The sequence below is a fragment of the Myxocyprinus asiaticus genome, chromosome 6, assembly GCF_019703515.2.
Source record: "Myxocyprinus asiaticus isolate MX2 ecotype Aquarium Trade chromosome 6, UBuf_Myxa_2, whole genome shotgun sequence".
Taxonomy (NCBI): Eukaryota; Metazoa; Chordata; class Actinopteri; order Cypriniformes; family Catostomidae; genus Myxocyprinus; species Myxocyprinus asiaticus.
The window spans coordinates 27,932,608-27,951,766 of record NC_059349.1 but is presented as its reverse complement, the minus strand read 5'-3'; the positions used below and the strand labels follow the sequence as shown (position 1 = coordinate 27,951,766).

At 37.8% G+C, this 19,159-nt stretch overlaps 1 protein-coding gene across 2 annotated transcripts in view; it reads right to left on the bottom strand.

Annotated features, from left to right (window-relative positions):
* Positions 1-16,679, bottom strand: part of LOC127442285 (glutamate receptor ionotropic, NMDA 3B-like) — a 67,934-nt gene extending 51,255 nt beyond the window's left edge. For both annotated transcript variants that reach the window (XM_051700188.1, XM_051700189.1), the window contains exon 1: positions 16,030-16,679. In XM_051700188.1, the coding sequence (XP_051556148.1) occupies positions 16,030-16,482 (453 nt within the window). In that variant the 5' untranslated portion in view covers positions 16,483-16,679. The remainder of the gene's footprint in view (positions 1-16,029) is intronic.
* Positions 16,680-19,159: the final 2,480 nt, after the last annotated feature.

The following is a 19,159-nucleotide window of genomic DNA, read 5'->3' as shown; positions in this document are numbered from 1 at the left end:
GGCAGAATGTTAGCCTCAGTCACCATTCACTTTCATTGTATTGAATGAATGTGAATGGTGACTGTGATTAATATTCTTCCTAACATCCTTTTGTGTTTCATGGAAGAAAGTCATACAAGTTTGGGAGCAACATGTAAACATTTACATTTTTGTGAACTATCCTTTAAATCTAGACTCAAAGCATTTTTATGAACAATCTGTTCAGACCAACATTCTGCTCTAAATCCTGCTCTCCCACTTGGTAGAAGAGGGTTAAAAATCCTTTTTAATGTAAATAAATGTATGGAGCTGCATTAAACTTTCTGATCGCTAAGAAAGTCATTAGCATTACTTTAGCGAGGCGTACATACACTGCATTTGGCTCAATTAGCAAGGAAAGCAGCAGGCAGTGAGAGCTGCCTTCCACACTCATCCTGAAATGCCCTGAAATCCTCTCTCTTTACAGCCTGGCATGTGTAGCCTGCTCTGCTTAGCCTCATCTAGATGCTTCATATGCAAAGCTGTTCTCAGAATGTTGACTGATAGCATTGAAATGTGCAAAAGATATCACAAGTGAAGAGTAATCTTTTTAAGCTTTATGCAAAAACGTCTTCAGTGAAATATGCTATCTGATTCAAAGTCAGGCCAGGAAAACATTCAGGTAGGCTGCACCATGGTGGTCTTAAGAAAAGATCCTAATATATGATGCATGACACATAATTTGTCCCAGGATTTATGACAGAGCACTGATTAATTATTTATTAATAATTAACAAATAATTCCCTTTAATTAACTTTTAATGAACCCTTTGCAGCCTGACCAAAGACACTTTGCTCCATGTAAGTCTTTATTATTAGAAATGGCTATGCATGCAGGTTACGTGTTTTGAAAAGCCAGTTATGATGTAGCCTGTGATTAAGTGAGAAGATTTAAAGGGGTCATGACATGAGGAATAACATTTTCCTTGATCTTTTTTTTTTTTCTTTTTTGTTTTTTACATATAAGAGGTCATTGTACTATAAAAACATACTGTAGGTTTCAGAACTGAAAACCTCCTCCTTAATAGAAAAAGAGCATTTATTTAAACCAAGCTGTAAAAACGTCTCGTTTGGAATTTGTGGAACTTGTGACATCATTAGGACCAAATACATCTGCATATGCAACGCCTATTTTTCCATCACTGCATCCTTGGTCCCGCCCACTGGTGCTCAGAGTCAGTCACACATGTGAAGAGCAGAGAGATGGGGTCTGTCATGGGAGATTCATCCTAAATGGACCTGCACACGACACTTTCATGTGTCTGTCTGGATTTAAAAGTTTTTCAACTTAAACATGCACAGACAGACATCTTTGACCGCTTGATCTTGGGCCGCTTTTAAAAGATGAGGTGTCAATTTACAACTCTGAAGTGGAGAAGTTCGCTGTCATTCAGCTGAGCACAATCGCATCATTGACGCATTTTCACTCATCTGCGCTATTTTTCAGTTTGTTAGTGTATGAAAACATGAAGGACTGATACTGGAATCAGGATGTGGATGTGTCTTCAGCGTATTTTAGAGTGGATTTTATGTTCGGCTCATAACATACCAGTCAAAATGTTATTGAAGGATGAGGCAGTTACAAACACTTGGACACGATCGCAAAAAAACGTGAGTAAATAGTTTAATTCATGAATATTTCATTGATCATGACTGTGTGATAGTTTATGGTGCTGACATCCTGTTTACACTGGGCGCATCCGTTGACGTGACACAAACGGCTTGAGGCTGTCTACATGAACTTTCTAAACCATTTATTTGTGTTGTTGGTAGTAGTAGCGCCACCGCGTGCAGTGCAAAATGGAACAGGACATCTGTTTACTGTTGGTGCATCGCGACACGCCGCAACGGACGCTTCCACGGTAGACAGCATTATTGATTATAATGGGTTCAATTGCTTTTGAAGTGACGTGACTCTCATGTCTGTTGTAGACAGGGTGTGTGTGTTAACAATTGTGCTTGAGGTGAACAGTTTAATATATTTGGATGCAATGTGTTGGATGTGCGTTATGTGTAATCCTCGACATTTAGTTTTATAATGTTGTTGAGCTGGTTCACTCTCTTCTGATTGAGTTTCAAAAATGGCTGTATTTGAGGGGCTGCACGATGTTAGCCAATCATAACAGTGGGCATTTACGTTGAAGTTTTAAGGAGTCGTTTAGGCCAAAACCGAGCATTTCAGACAGAGGGCCACAAACAGGGTGGAAAATTACTAACATTATCAGTGGACCTCAGGGAAGATAATAAAACTATCAAAAAAGAGCATTTCATGACCCCTTTAATAAGGTATTATTTATTGTGCCTTCAAAACTTTATTGTATAAGTGACATTCAATAAACAGAATTTCAGAGAAATGTAGCTTCATGGCTGTAGGTTTACAACTGCTACTTTTGAGCTCCTTTTCCAATTCATCTGTTTGGAAAGAGCAGCAGCACCTCTCTGTTGTCACCACTGAAATTCTCTTAATCCAAAGACTACTGGTCTGTGCTTTGCAGATAATGATGATTTCATGCTTGGATCAATTTTCCTTTTTCAAGTTTTGGTTGACATTTACATGGTCTCTGCTCAGAAAGAATAACGTTTTGGAATCGATGTCTGAACAAGGCAGGCCTGATCCTCTCAGCAGGTCCGGATGCCAGAAAACAGAGTCTGTTGGTGGGGGGAAATTTATCAGGCTGAGCTGAGATGAAGGCCTGTGGTTGATGGCTTTAGGCAAAGTAGAAAGACAGCAGAACCCCAGAGCAGGATGTCTGAGAGGAGAATGTGGGGTTGGTTTAGAATCCAGCTACAAGATAGAGGATTTCTAGAATAGTGGTAATTTGAAGATCAGGCCAAAAGGAAGGATTTCTGGAGACGGTTTATCATTTGGACTAAAGGAAAGTAGAGGTATATCTAGTGTTACTTTAGCAAGTCTTAGGGGCTTTCGCACTGGCAGTTTAGTCTGAAACAGAGAATGGTTTGCATGAAAATTTGGTAATGTGAAAGTTGTTTTGAGGACCGGGGAGCAAACCATGGTACCGAACCCGAGACTACCTGTAGGAGGTGGTCTGAGCTCTGTTGCAATGGAACCGTGGCGCTGTTCGCATGAGTGAGAAAGCAACCTGTACTCAGGTCCGCACTTGTTCAGGAAGTAAAATGACTTGCGCACACGTTTTTGCCTATTTAAGCAAGATGGCATAATCAGTTGCATAAAAACAAACACATGTGCATCATGAGTGTCAGGGAAATGTTGTGGGACACAGAAAAGGTGAGGTGCTTTTTATATATGTGCGTGAGTGAGCATGCAACCAGCTGTGTCCTCAAAAAAGATTTTTTAAGCATCAGATAAAGTTGCCTTCTCCTGGACATGCACAAATGCTGAATTACGGCATGCGATGCACAGAGGCGCAAGTGTTGTTCACTCTAGTACGCATCATGACACAAAATTCATAAAAGAACACACAAATATATTGACCTGCATCATGTTTTCCAATATGTGCACATTTGTGATGATGCAAGTTGATGACAGAAAAGCACTGGGTTTCAACAGAATCATATGCGAGTCTGAAACCAGACCAACGCTCCGGGGGGCGCCAGAAACAATCGCACTCGGATTTGGACCGCAGCAAACGTGCCCAGTGTGAAAACCACCTTAAAGTCCCATACACTCCCCCCAATGTTGCTTTGTTGGGCTGGTCAGGATTTCCAAACAAACAGAGCAAAGTTTGGAAAGCACCACAGTGTTAACACTCTTCAGGGATATCATCCTACAAATTGCCTACTTATAGTTGTGTCAGTATATGAAGCTCAAATATGAGAAAGTATTTTAACATTGAAAAATAACACGCATCACTTTAACCACGTTTTGTTCTTAAACCTTCCCCCAGAAGAAATTTCAATACATGAGACGCATAATCTCTCAAATTTACAGAGTAGCTATGTTTCCATCCAAGTTGCAAATTTAATTAACGTGAAAAAACCATAATATCGCAAAAACAAAGTGCGAATAAAGCCACGGTTCCATCCCATGTGTTCAAAAGAACAAAACTGTCACTTACGGAGAAATTGAAGCCACTGTAACTTTTATTAATAAACTAGTTGCGGTTTAGAGTGCACAGACAAAACACAGAAAATAACTTTGTCTCATGTCTGGAAGCGACAGCGTGACACACAGTTCTGGGAGCACTAGGTGTGTGCATTCCTCCTTTCTTATGTCTTTACCGTGTGGATCTATAAAATATTTTTCAAAAGTGTCAAAAAACTTGCTCTTTGGCACAGTTCAGGTTTGAATTTGACTTGTTTGCCCCGCAAACTCTTTGCATGCTTTGAATTTTATAGATACCATTATTTCAGGATGACCAGAGTAACATTTCAGATGCGATTATTGGTCCGCTGGTTAGTCCAGTTATGAACGTGTTATTCGGTCATATTACTTTTTTGTTGCGCATCTTGTATTCCTAATAAATTCAATAGGAGTTTATTCAGTTAATGTGTTTCCATCATAGTTTATACACATTTCTTCTTATCAAATAAAAAATGTATCCACCTCAGGCGAGTATATACGTTTTTTTTTAAATGTGCATAAAAATATGTGGATGAAAACCCAGCTACTGATTTCAGGAAAATTAGGTGACTGTGGTGACATTTTTCTAAATTATATCACGTGGTTCATACACGTTCATACACTGTGTGGCACTAAAATCAAGTTAAATGTTCTCCCGAACAGATCTGGTTTTTAAGGTTAATGCTCAAGTTTTAAATCAACAAAACCTACCTCCCTACCTTAAACTCAAATCGCACTCAAACATGCTTGTAAATGTAGTTGGTTATGCAAATGCTAAAATGTATGACCTTAAGTGATGCACTACAGTAAAAGTGTTTAGATTTCATAAGATAGCATTGTGTGAGGAACAGGGCAAAAAGTTTGTGTTTATGAAGTACGAACTGTGAGATTTGTTTGAAAGTGAACAAAAGTTATTGTGGTTGTAGCACCTCTAGTGTTTTTTTCACCAGGAAACTGCTTCAGTATGTACAATGAGCCACGAAAAATCATTTTGCAAAGATGTACAGTAGGTATGGTAATGGGTTCTATGAGACCAGGTTGGAAAGTTAGGGTATGAAAGAAAAATCCACACTACAGTATGCATCCAGAGTAAGTATGGCCACGTACACGCTACAAAGTTTCGGGAGTGAAAACAGCATTTAAATGCAGGAGTGAATCCCCTAAATTTTCATTCCATGTGTGTTACTCTCGCAATTGAGATGATTGACAAGTGATAACCATAGCAACGCTGCAGCCTCTCGCGCCTGCGAACAAGAAACAATACTACCAGTTTAACAGTTTTGTGCTCTCTATTTTTGAGCAAAAAGATTATCCACCAGAGATGTATTATCATCTGGCAATGTTTAGTTAACTGCCGTTGACAGAATCACTGTGTTTTGTTTATGTGTTAAACAGCGCGCATGCTTTCTCTGGACTGTGATGGACAGGTTACCCCGAGACTGCAGGGCTGATGAGAGAAACTACAGTGGAGAGAGAGACTGGAATATATAAATAAATTAAGACACATACCTCTGTTTGTGTGATTTACACCAGGAGAAGAAGGACACAACTCACACGCACCATTAACCATGCCATTAACAAGTAATTGTTCAATTTAGTTCAGTACACACTACGTGGAATTTCTGAAAATGCGATTGTCACTACCTGAATTTTTCGGGAGTTAATTCGGTTTTAGAATGTGCTTAGTCTAAATTGCCAAAAACATTTATTTTGATGATGGATTTTCTAATGCAACAGAAAATCACCAGTTTAGATACAAAGGTAAACTGTACACAAAGACATACTACCTGTACCATCTTAACGTCTATTTCTACAGTAGCTGTGACTAATGTTTATTTAAATTGTGACATCAGCAGTGAAAGATGATGATTGGAGCCTGTCATGGCAAGATGGGCATAAAAAAGGAACACTTGTCTGTGCCAAAAGAGATGCCCCATTTCTTCAGCAATATTTTTACCTGTCAATGTCCTGCGTTATTCTGCAGGGCATCTAAACCCTCTGATTCATTATTTATGATAAGTGATTTTCCAGAGTGTCAAGGAGTTTTTGGATTCAAAGATGAAGCTGTAAATATAAAAAGGCAGTTGACATCTGCTCCTTCTCAGTCATTGGAGTTGTCCATACGGAAAAAACAAAAACAATGTTATTGGATATGTCAAGGCAAATCAGGTCATGTTTATAGATGCTTTTAAAATGGCAATAGGGAAATGGAAAGAAAAGATGAAAGTTAACAAGAATTCTGATTGCCAAGCAATGTGCACTTAGAAGGCTAGGCAACTTTGCTAGAAGGTGCAGAGAGGTACAATAGTAATTCAGCACAATGTCTGCAATCATCAGCAACACACAGCCAACAGTAAGTGAGACTGACAGAGCTGAATAAACACTTCCACACGGCTGTCTCTATGTTTCCCTGGTTACTGTCGAGATTATCTTCAGTGACAAGCTCCTTATTGCACTGTAACTGAAAAACATTCAAAGCTTGACCCACCTTGAGGCACATTACAAGACTGGGAAATGAATTTTCAGCTAACAGAATGAGGGCGGATATTAATGTATCTGTAGAGTCTGTAAGAGAGTGAAGTTTTACTGCTGCATCAAAGCAGATGGGCTTTCGTTTTATTGAGCAGCATTGTGGCTGTTAACTTAGCATTTTACTGGCTTGCAACTGGCATTAAAAACAGTAAAAGCTCTGATGACTGTTACAGTATAAATCCTAAAATAATTGTTCTTGTTCTGAGCAAAAACAAACAGCAGACTGTTCACCACCAGTTGCACAATTACAGTAGGTTAAAAAAAAGCCTTAAGTGTAAAATGCTGTGGCAGAACTCACACATTCACATGTCTAAATCTGGTCAGTCCAATGGAGTCACACCTTCAGTAGATCATTTGCTATAAGCAGAATAAATAATTCTGTCATCATCAGTGTAGGGTAAGTTACTCAAAGGTAATCCATTACCAGTGTTGAGGAAGTTACTTAAATTACTAATTATTTATTTAAAATTGTAATCAGATTACTTTACTAATTACTTCATTTAAAATTTAATCACATTACTAATTACTTTACTTTTAAGTTACATCCTAAAACTTTTCTGCTCAACAAATTCAAAATAATGTCTATATTTCTTCCTTGTTCATTGTTACACACAAGTCATACACTCAGAACCTCACATTTCTCCTTCTTACGAGTCTCAATGACTCGTTACGGGGCCATAAATCATGTATTCTATATAAATAATATATTAGAAATAAGCATAAGCCTATAATGTACTTAAAAGAAATTACATTTATTGAAAGTCAATAACTGTAATCTGATTTCAATAATTTAAAAAGTAATTCATTACACTACTTTTCTTTACTAAAAGTAATAAGATTACAGTAACTAACTACTTTGTAATTGGATTACACCCAACACGTTCTACTTCAAATTACTAATGAAAATGAATGGTGTCAGAGACTGTCATTTTGCCTTACCTCTCCTTCTGTTTTCCACAGAAGTAAGAAAGTAATACTGGTTTGAAACAACATGAGGGTGATTAAAAGATGACAGAATTTAAAGTGTTTAAAGTGCTGTTAGTGTTAAAAGAGAGGAGTACATAAGTGTGTTTATGAATCAACATGAGAGTTAAATATTGTAGACTGTCTTCCACAGAAAGTGAAATCCCTCACTTACAGCTTAACTGAAGCCAAAGGCAAGTTTGTGCACATGGGTGAGAGTCTTTGCTCTGATCAGAAGTGCAGCGTACTTAAAGTGCATACACAGTCATTAATAAGCATGATACCAAAGCTGCCTGTGCATGCTTCACATATGGGAAAATTCGTCACATCTCCTGCCTTGTTATGCAGCCAAAGTCTTTTTCCATCCCCTTCAAAAAAAAGTGAGTAAGATAACTGAAACATGCTCACTCAGGGAGTTGAGTAAAAGAGATTAGACAAAAGTAATGGAAATAAAAGAATTAGATGGACGAGGCAGAGAAGATGGAAAATGACTTTCAGAGGGACTTTGACACAGAGGGTGCTTTGCATGAGAAGTATCCATAGTGCCATAATACCCACTAATGCAAATCTCTCCTGCATCCTTTAGATGCTGCTTGTGGTTCCCCATGCCAAGATGAACAGACGTTGCTCTCTCTTTCTCTCTCTCTCTTTCTGTGTTTTCTCCACCAGCTAAGCCATCAAAGCAATCAGAGAAGCAATGAGATTGCAGATTTAGATATAGGCTTCAGCGAATGCCAAGCTACTGAGTGGATTCTTCAAAGGAAAATTGATTAAAAAAATGTAAAAGGTCTGTTAGATGTAATAGATAAAAAGATAAACAGGCTTCTCATTATTATGCTATGAGCAATGGATACATTGCAAAAACCATTAAAGGTTTGGAATGCACTATTAGGACAGTGAAAACAATAATCATTCCATAACAAAACGAGAATTAGGGACTCTGGGGAGAAATTATTGGCATGAGATGTAGACTGGTCAGCTCTGTGCACACCATAGTGCTGACAACTGCCAAAATAAAGACAATGAATGATTTAGTGGGTAGTGAGATGAATGAGAGCCAGTGTGAATCATTCAGTGGGACATATTGAGTCAGATGTGAGATTGAAGCAGGGTGAAAACTCAATCACGTTATATTAAGAGATCAGCCACAACTTCAAAGCTCACCCTAGGCAGGCAGAGGGTTGAATTTCAAAAACACATTGTAGGTGGTAAAAAGGTAGAAGGTTAAGAAAGTCTCATGAAGTACCTCAGGACACAGTTTAAATCTGAACTGTGCCACTTGAAATGGACTTTCAGATTCAATTAAGCTCTCATCTTTTTGCAGGTGCATCAAAAAAGAGAAAAACTAGCTATAACAAAACGTACACCAACCCAGGGCCACCAAAAACACCCCTCAGCTTACTTGTTCAATTAGTTTTGATGGGTCAGAGAATTCTTGGCTTATAGCATATGGGAATTGACCCAAATCCAGATGGTATTAAACCACATACAGTACACAGCTGTGTATATTTAATGTTTGAATGTCCTAGGTTGCTGTAAAGCTAGGTGCCTGGCAACACTGAGCGTTCCTGACCCCACAAGCGCTGCTCGGAGCACATTCTCCCTCACCTGTCTGGCACACCGCTGCTCTTACTACCTCTTTACTGTCACAGACCTCAGTGGCCCATATGCTCTTATCTCAGCCCTGCACATGTGGGAGATTACAGACCATCTCCTCCAGGTATTTCACACATTATTTACACCCTCAGCCTTTATAATGGAGCGATCCAGGCTGCAGACAATCACAGCAGCAATGCACTGATGATCAGCATTGTTCAGGCTGGGAATAGGTGGAGAATTTGTAGCATGTGTGCATGGCAGTTTAATGAGAAAGGGAGATATACAGTAGCATAGACCACCTCTGTGAATATTAAGTGCTGGCATACCTGTTGTTTTCAGAAATGTGTATTTTTGTGCAATTTTTTGTTGATGTTGTGTGATTAACATCCACTGTGCATTTTTATACAGTATGTAAATAACAGTCACTTTACACTGTAAAAAGTGGTAACTTACAATTGTTACCTTAAGTAACTATTTCTACCTGACCTAACCCTTAAAAATTGTTTAGGTGTAACATAATGTATTTAGGTTGGTTGAGATATGTTAAATCATATTTTGACTTGAATCAGTTAATTTAGACGTTACCACATGAAAAAAAAAAAATTCCGTTGAAAAGCTCTTTTTTTCCCAACATTCGAATTCTATAGGAAATATGACATCATTCTATTTTACAATGTGAGTTCTGAAAATGTATCTACTGTTGCATTTCTTTGACTTATAGTCTACAAAGTGGGATATGTCTGTACTATAAAAAAGGCAGATGTTATTTGCACCCTGGTGCAAATAAAGGTAGATTCTGTTTACACTCTAATGCAAATAGTGGCAAATAAAAAAAATATTATTTGCACCCCCACCCTGGTACAAATAAAGGTTGATGCTAATTGTTCCCCGGTGCAAACAGTGGCAGATACTACTTGCACCCCAAATTTAATACTAACATACAGTATAGGGGCATCACTGCGGCGTGTTTATTGTGTTTATTTAGAGTCCCACAGACAACCCCTACCACTAAACCTAACTAGGGATGCACCGATACCACTTTTTCTCTTCCAATACAATTCCGATATCTGAAATCTCAGTATCGGCTGATACCGGTTCCGATCCGATACCAGTGTTGTTTTTTTATAATCAGTTTAGAATAATACCTTTTCTATACCTCAGTGTGTGGAACTAATTGGAGGTACTCTTTTTTTTTTTTTTTTTTTTTTTTTATGTAAAGAAACACAAACCTCTAAACTACACATTATTCCAATATAAATGTATCGCCTATTAAGAAAAACTTTATTGTTAACTAGTCTACTGGATAATGGAGCATCAAAATTAACAGAAATTCCAGTCTAAGTCTTCAGTAGAAAAGAAGCCAGTTTTCTTTGCACAATTTTTTCAACTTATATCTGGACTTTAAAGGATTCAGATCGATTTTTTTTTTTTTATTATTATTATTCTTTTATTTAGTTAAGATATCAGTTATTTTTTGGAACCCATTCAACTTAAATATTGTTGTAATTTGAAAATAAATAATAACAATAATAATAATAAATTATTATTACTATTATTATTATTATTGACTTTCAGAATTTTAATATACAACAGTAAGATATTTCAGTCATGCACCTTTAACTTTAAAACCATCTAGCTTTTATTTTGATGGTTAGAACACTCCAGGAAGTCCTTTAAGTGTCTGTATGTAGGCTAGTTCACAGTAGTTTAATTAGATTAACATTCAAATTCTGGTAAAATGCTCCTCCGGTGCCATTCTAAATACACATGTTAAATAAACCAAACTACTGAGCATCTACATCTGAGATGTTGTTCTTGAGTAGCGCTCAAATATGAAAAAAGCACAAGCTCTGAGGGCTGAAAATAGCTACGGCAGCCCCACCAGCCCGTGCATGCTTTGTATGTGTCAACAGAGCAGCGCCATTCACTAAAACGCAATGCGCATGCTCTATGTTTACTGATTAAATGCGGCCTTTTGCGATTCACAAAGCTATTGCATGTCTTCAAGTGGCTTTGAATAAAATGCAAGAGTCATATGGACTACTTTAATTGTGCTTTTATGGTTCCTTTATGTCATTTTTTGGAGCTTGAGAGTTACAAACATGGCACACAGTATCGGATTTGGATCAGGCTTGTCGGACTGATATCCAATCTGTCTAAAAATGCAGGTTTAAGTTCAACTTTGAACTTTTGAATCTGTTTTTCTTATGAAAAATTTGCACAATTTATAAACAACAAGATCTAGGTTCAAAAGTGAAAAAAATTAAATAAAAATAAAAGTTTGCACTCACACATAGAAACATACATTCCAAGTCTTCTGAAGCGATACAATCACTTTAAATTATGGCAGAATTTTTCTGGGCTGAATTAACAGCAAGATTTAAGTGAGGAAAGCAGTTTCATTGTTGCCCATGGCAGGCAAAAGCACAAATGAAAATCAAATTGCAATATTTGAGTAGTGTGTTTACTCATCAAATATTAAAAGACGAACAAGTACTCGATTAATCGTTTACTTGTGCGCATAGCTAGTTCCAATAGACTGTTAGGTTGCAAACAGCCGCACTGTGTGGCAGGTTCTATTTACACCTGGGTGCAAATAGTCACTCTGAAAAAATGAAGGTAACCTAAACATTGTGCTTCATGTGGTAACATCTAAATTAGGTTTAATTAAAGTAAAAACTCTTAATTAAGCTGGCTGACTCAATCTGACTACATTAAGTTACACCAACTAATGTAACTTTTATGCGTTAGTCAAGTAGAACTAAAGAAAAGTTATAGGTTACCACATTTTTCAGTGTAATTTTCAGTACAATCTGTCAGATTTTATCACTGTTATCATGGTCCCCTAACTCCAAGGCTGCTGTTTTGCAAAGTATATGATTTCACTAATGGGTTACTCTTAGAAAGGTTATTTTTTTCTGTGATTACAAGTTAAGACTGCAATGGCAAAAGGCCATGCTATACTGTAATGAGGAGGGCATCCATGAGATAATGATACCTTTTGCTCAAATTAATGTCTTCATTTAGGTGTACATGAACAAGGTCATTTTGGAGTTCCACTCTGGATGTTAAGAGCTAGGGTTGAACTGAAAATCAACATTTGGGTAGTCTCTCTTGAGTTAAGTAATCATTAAGCTTAATAACCCTCCCAGCAGTTGTCCACTGGTGAGCTAACAATGAGGCATAATTGAGAAAGGCCTTTGGATTAGAATGTAATTTTATTCAAAGGGACAAAATGAGTTTTTCATGTGCTAATCTTCCTTTTGTACTTCAATAGAATGGAGACAAGTTAATGAGCACTCAAGCATAGATGAGCAGAATAATTTTTCTAGACAAAACAGGCCCATAATATTTGGTCAGCAAACAAAATAAATTAGGACACACTAAAAATATGGTAATCTACCCCTTGTTTGATTGGCTGGGGGGAATATATTCACGGAAGTGAGAGAAACTGTATTTGAACCACTAAGGCGGAAATTGTGAATTCAGATAGTGCTCAGCAAAGGACACCAGTGGGTTTTTTTCTTTAAAAACCCAAAAGGGGAAGCTATTCACCAGGATAAAGAATATTACTTTGGAAGATAAAAGCATTCAGACAGTATGAAGTCATACAGATATATGCAATATCCTGGGGTTGCCACCTAAAATAAATGAGCATACTTGTTCTCTCACAGGCCAGGGAAATTTGTAGCATTACATTTGTCTTTACTTTTAATTTGTTAAAGTAACTTGGAAAGTTAACGACTCCACTATGATGCCTAAAGCCAAGCCTTGCTTTGTCAGGAAAAAATATATTTTTAATGATTTCTAAAAATGATGCACTAATGACTTCACACTTCCTAAGGGCTATGTCAAAATGGAGCAATTACAAACATTTTTGTGAATAATTTTAATCACAGAAATGGGCCTGGTTATGTTTCAGCTCTGGCTTGGAGTGACAAAATATATGAAGTCGCTCGTGCAAGCTGCCTGCAAATGTACATTACAAGATACAAAAGACTGAATGACACTTTATAAGATGTAGAATAAATCATGCTCTTATGAAGAAAACGTCTTATAAAGTCGAGTCTCTCTGCTGACCCGCTGTTCAAGACTCTTTATGCAAAATCAGGGATGTCTTTGTTCCTTTGTGTCCAAATGCTGGCAGAGTTTGATGGGAGGAAAATCTTTTGAGGTTTCCCTGCCAGGAGAAACCGCTGCAACTGGCTGAACTGCTGGAGAGAGAAACAACTGGTGTGACTGGCATCCTCTCCGTTTGCTGCTTAGAATACTAATGAGAGTCCACACATCTCAACACTGAGCCCTAAACAGCATTGGGATTGTTCCACTGGAATACACCAGGATCTCTGTGTCCAGCCCCTCATTCAAAAACTGGGAAAACACTCTGAAAACATTCACTCTGTGTCTCCCTCTCTTTAAAAAAATTAAACCTGTAATATCTGTTTGGGAGTGCGGTAGGTAGAACAGTTTGCTGTCAGTGCTCAGCCCATTTTCTGTATCACTACACGCTTCCTAGAATGTTTTGTCAGGTAACCTAAAATGAGCTTCATGTGGTATCACCTAAATTATCTGTCTAAAATATTATTATTATGACTGAATCAGCCTGACCTCATTAAGTAACAAAATAAAAGTAATTTTTAAGCATTATCAGGTAGAAATAGACAGGTAACCACTGCATGTTACAATTTACAGTGTTTGTTACCAGGATTATGTTGATAACAAGAGTGACAAATAATAGGGAATCTAAAAAAATACATTAAAAAAAGGAACAAAACTAAACAAAAAGCAAAATGCTAGAAAAAATTAGAGTACGGCAGACTTAGGGGCCGTTCAGACCAAATGCGTTATTGCGCTAAAAAAAACCCAACATCGACACATGTGGTTTGAGACACTTTTTTGGAAATGGGAAGTTCTTTTAATTACACTTAACACTGCTTCTAAAAAACACACCTGCACGAGACTCTGAAAAAAATGGTTAAAGATGTCTTGTGCATGTTTATATACACTCACTGAGCACTTTATTAGGAACACCTGTACACCTATTTATTCATGCGATTATCTAATCAGCCAATCGTGTGGCAGCAGTGCAATGCATAAAATCATGCAGATACGGGTCAGGAGCTTCAGTTGTTCACATCAACCATCAGAATGGGGGGGGAAATTAGGGATGTGCACGAATAGTCGAATTCTCGAGTATTCATCTGCAATAATTATTTGAAAAGTAAAAATACTATTCGGATTTCGCAAAGTTTTGCTTTGCCGGCCATACTGTGAGATACATGTTAAATCCTGAACGCACAAACTAAAACTGCCAGATTTAACAGAATGCACTGGGTGGCGCTGTTGAGTGTGGACACAAGTTGATCACATTTGATGAACAAACCGCTCTGTCAGTACATTTAGATGGACACCAAAAAGTGGGTTATTGTGATGTGGCTTACTGCGAGAAAGCTGGGTTCCTGTTTAAATGTACTGTATAAGCAGTGTACAATTTACTCCTGTAAATGTGCAGCTCGACAGAAAGCAGTGTCTCCGTAACAACCTAATCCCTGCGATTCTTCTGTAAACAACAAACATGGCATCCGAGAAAGACTATGCTAGCTGAGGTAAGGGACATTCCATCATTTAAACTGGTGTTTACAAATGAGTATAGTTTACTGAGCACGTGGATATGCTTGTTTTTCTCAATAAAAACATGACATGAGATACTATATTAACATAACTATTATTTGTCGAGTGTTTATATTCGTCCTGTACGTTAATTGCGTCAGTCTACTTTATTAGAAGTTTCTTTTTCTTCGCTTTGTGTGAGCTTAAAAGCTTTCATTCTATACTTTTTTGTTTTCACGCATTGCTTGTTAAAATTTTTCAAAAAAAAAAAAACAAAAAACACAGGACATAATATAAGCTTGTTTTGGATATAATTAGAAGCTTGTATTTTTAAATGGTGACGCAACTTTATGACTAAATAAATAATTTTACAACATCTCTTTCTCATTAATTACCTTCATTTAATAATAGAATATTCAAGTATTCGTTTTTTTTTTAGCTTAAATATTCGAATACCAAATTATTGATGAATGCCCATCCCTAGAATAAATGTGATCTCAGTGATTTCGACTGTGGCATGATTGTTGGTGCCAGACGGGCTGCTTTGAGTATTTCTGTAACTGCTGATCTCCTGGGATTTTCACGCACAACAGTCACTAGAGTTTACTCAAAATGGTGCCAAAAACAAAAAAACATCCAGTGAGCGCCAGTTCTGAGGACAGAAACGCCATGTTGATGAGAGAGGTCAATGGAGAATGGCCAGACTGGTTTGAGCTGACAGAAAGGCTATGGTAACTCAGATAACCACTCTGTACAATTGTAGTGAGCAGAATAGCATCTCAGAATGCACATCAGTTGAATTTTGAGGTGGATGGGCTAAAACAGCAGAAAAACACATCTGGAACTTTATTAGGACCATAGTGTTCCTAATAGAGTGCTCAGTGAGTGTAGAAAAACAATTGGAAAAACAGCGCAGACGGACGCAAATTAAGCGTTCGGTGTGAACAGCCCCTTTCACACTCATCCGTTTTTCGTTTGTAACCTTAACGACGCTAATCCACACTTGAACGTGGTTTTCCTCCACCGAAAACGGAGACTTTTTCCATAACCGCATCTTTTGGAAAACGAATGACGTTAGGAAACTGAACAGTGTTTTAAAACTTAGTTATTAGTGTGTACGTGGCCTGAAACGTTTAAATACGTTCTAGATTAGTTCAGAAACTCTAGATTAGCTAGGGTATCTTCTCCCAAAAGCTAAAAAGACGGCTTAAAAATGACATGAGTAATATTAGTAGATAACACGTAGAAACGTAGTTTCCTTCTCACCTGTGTTTTAAGAGGTTCGCCCTGTTCAATGATGCTGATGAAAGGTATTTCCAAAAACGAGGACATAAACTCCACTTGTATGAGCTCCTCGTGGTTCTGTGGGAACGCGAGCACAGCGGAGACTCCTTGAACAACGATATCCTGACACACGCACCTGAACATGGACTCCGGGTCTCCATTTAGCGGTTCTCGGGACAATACTTCCAAGCTCAGGTTGTACGGCAAGAAGTTGTTCCCACTTTGCCGGAGGTGGACCAAGGCGCGGTTGAGGGCGCCCTGTATCCTGGACTGTTGACGGGTCGGCAGGAGCGCACCCAAGCGCACTGTGTGCCCAATGCGTGCCAGGATGTGGCAAGGCTGGGGATGCAGATGGCAAGGGTAAATAAACATTTGGAGAGCGACCTGGAGCCCGACGTGAAGGTATGCCAAAAATCTGGAGAGCACTAAATTCATCCTGCTCCTTTCGCAACTGGATTGAGGTTTCGTGACAAGATGGCATCGCTCTATTCTTGTCCAGTTTGTCTTGACCTTAATAGTTGTTACGCTGATGTAGTCTCGGTTAAGATGCAACTGCAACCATTTCGTCTACTCCAAGTGTTGAAAGCGAGGTGGTCTGCCTGCGCGCAGTTAAGGGAGGAGGTGCTATGCCACTTGAGATATTCTTAGCATCTGGTCGGAGGACAGTTGCGCTGCATTGGCAACGACTTGTCTCTTGGCTGTGGCCATGCCAGATTTGATACAATATCAGATTATGATCAAGGAAAAAACTCATGAAACAATATTAATATATATTCAAATCTTCAGTTAATGAATCATTAAGTCAAGATAGCAGATGTAAAATCCCATACGCAGCAGCTAGGTTGCCAAGGCAAATATTTTTGCAGTTAATGATTTCAGTAAAGTCTTAGAAAGAGATAAAGCTGTGACTGAGTCAATAATTGCCTCGTGAATTCAGACGGTTTGTCATAGTTCAAGGACAATACACCATTCATACAATATTTAATTAAAAAAAACAAGAATGTATTGTTCAGTAGAATTAATTTACAGTGACATTTGTTTGCTATAGAACAATAATCCAAATACATTAACTTGTCACTCTTTTTGAGAGCCAACATCAAATGCAAAGTAATATAATTTTTATTTTATTTTTTTAATCTAAAACAAGGTTTAGCCAGACCGTTAGTGTATTTCTGGCCATTTATATTATGACATCCCAAGGCCCCCTTAAAGGAATATTCCGGGTTCAATAGTGCTCAATCAACAGCATTTGTGGCATAATTTTGATTACCACAATAAATAATTTCAATTTATCCCTCCTTTTCTTTAAAATCGAGGTTACAGTGAGGCACTTACAATGGAAGTGAATGGGGTCAGAAATGTGAAGCTTATAATTGAATAAAAGCACTTTATTCATCGTTCTGTTAAAAATCATGTATTATTTGAGGTGTACCATTGTTTTATTCATTGTTTACCAGGATTACAGGGTTTACAGCATTATGTTGTCATGGCAAAAAGTTGTAAAATTGGCTAAAACATTACACAGAAAAGGTTATTAAGTGATTTTATCACACTCAAATCATGTTAACGTGTATGTTGTTTACATCTTGTGGCTACAGTTTTGAAACAGTAAGAATTTTAACGTTTACTGGCTGGCCCCATTCACTTCCATTGTAAGGGCCTCACTTTAACCCAGATTTTTTTTTTCCTTCTTTTTTTTCATTTTTTTTTTTTTTTTATGAAAAGGAGGGACAATTTGAAATCAGATTTTTTTGTGGTAATCAACATTTTGCAACAAATGCTGTTGATTGAGCTTAACTTGTACTGAACTCGGAATATTCCTTTAACACAACATTTCATTTCAGTGCTGTAGTAGCCTACGAAGGGCATATGTAATAAATGCAATAGGCATTTTTCCAGGGAGGGAAGCTTAATATGTTGCACTCATTACAGTATCTTTTCTCTTTGTGTAAATAAACAGATATTTCTTCCATAGACTACTCATGCAAGTTTATGCTTCCCTAACGTGATTAGGGACTAAGGGCTGATGATCTTACAGAAATGATCTCTGATGCCCATTTGCGATAAAGTTAGCTCTCCATTGGGTGTCTACTGATGTATAGGAATGCAAATAAGTGCTTCCTCCTCATAGAATACATATGAACACAACACAATACTAGAAACATGAGCCATGTTAATTTGTGTCTTTGAACAAAATAGTTATATGTTCAGTAATGACAGAGAAACAGATTAAGCAGATCAGTCATCAATACTGATCTAATCCTATTGAATTTCTGTATGACAAGAAACATATTAGTAGTACTGCAGAGCATGCAACTGTTTTTAAGCAATTATGTGTTCATTTTGGAAAGCGTTGCACCCTCAAATCCATTTGCTGGTAATAATAGTTTTGATGTCAAAGACTAATTGAGGATTAGAGACCACTGACTGAGTAAAAAGCACATGAACCATGTACAAATTCTGGCAACATGTCATTTACACAGCATAAGTTCTGACAGTTTATATGTGCTATACAGGCAACACATAAAGATGACATTTTACTCTATGGCCCATACCATGCAATCCATTTTAGAGACAAATCACATATTACATTTCATCTCTTTTTCTGTTCTAAAATATATACTAATATTTTTGCTTGAATGATATTACCAAAAAACCATTTGCTCAAAAGTGCTTTCAATTCCACTTAATGGGTGTGTATTATGCTGTCTGTCTGAAACTGGACACTTACATGTAACCAGCAATGCTTGCTTGATTGTTTTTTCTGGAATTTAGCAGTTCCCCTTATACAGTGGATTATGGCGGGAACCCCGGGCCAAAACCTGCGTCCATGGCCCCTGTCTCGAAGCCTTCCATGGCCCCTGTCTCGAAGCCTTCCATGGCCCCTGTCTCGAAGCCGTATGATCTGCCACTGATGTTGGTGCATAGGTCCATGAAGACCCTACCTCATATGATCTGCCACTGATGTTGGTGCGTAGGTCCATGAAGACCCTAACTCATATGATCTGCCACTGATGTTGGTGCGTAAGTCCATGAAGACCCTACCTCATATGATCTGCCACTGATGTTGGTGCGTAGGTCCATGAAGACCCTAACTCGTATGATCTGCCAC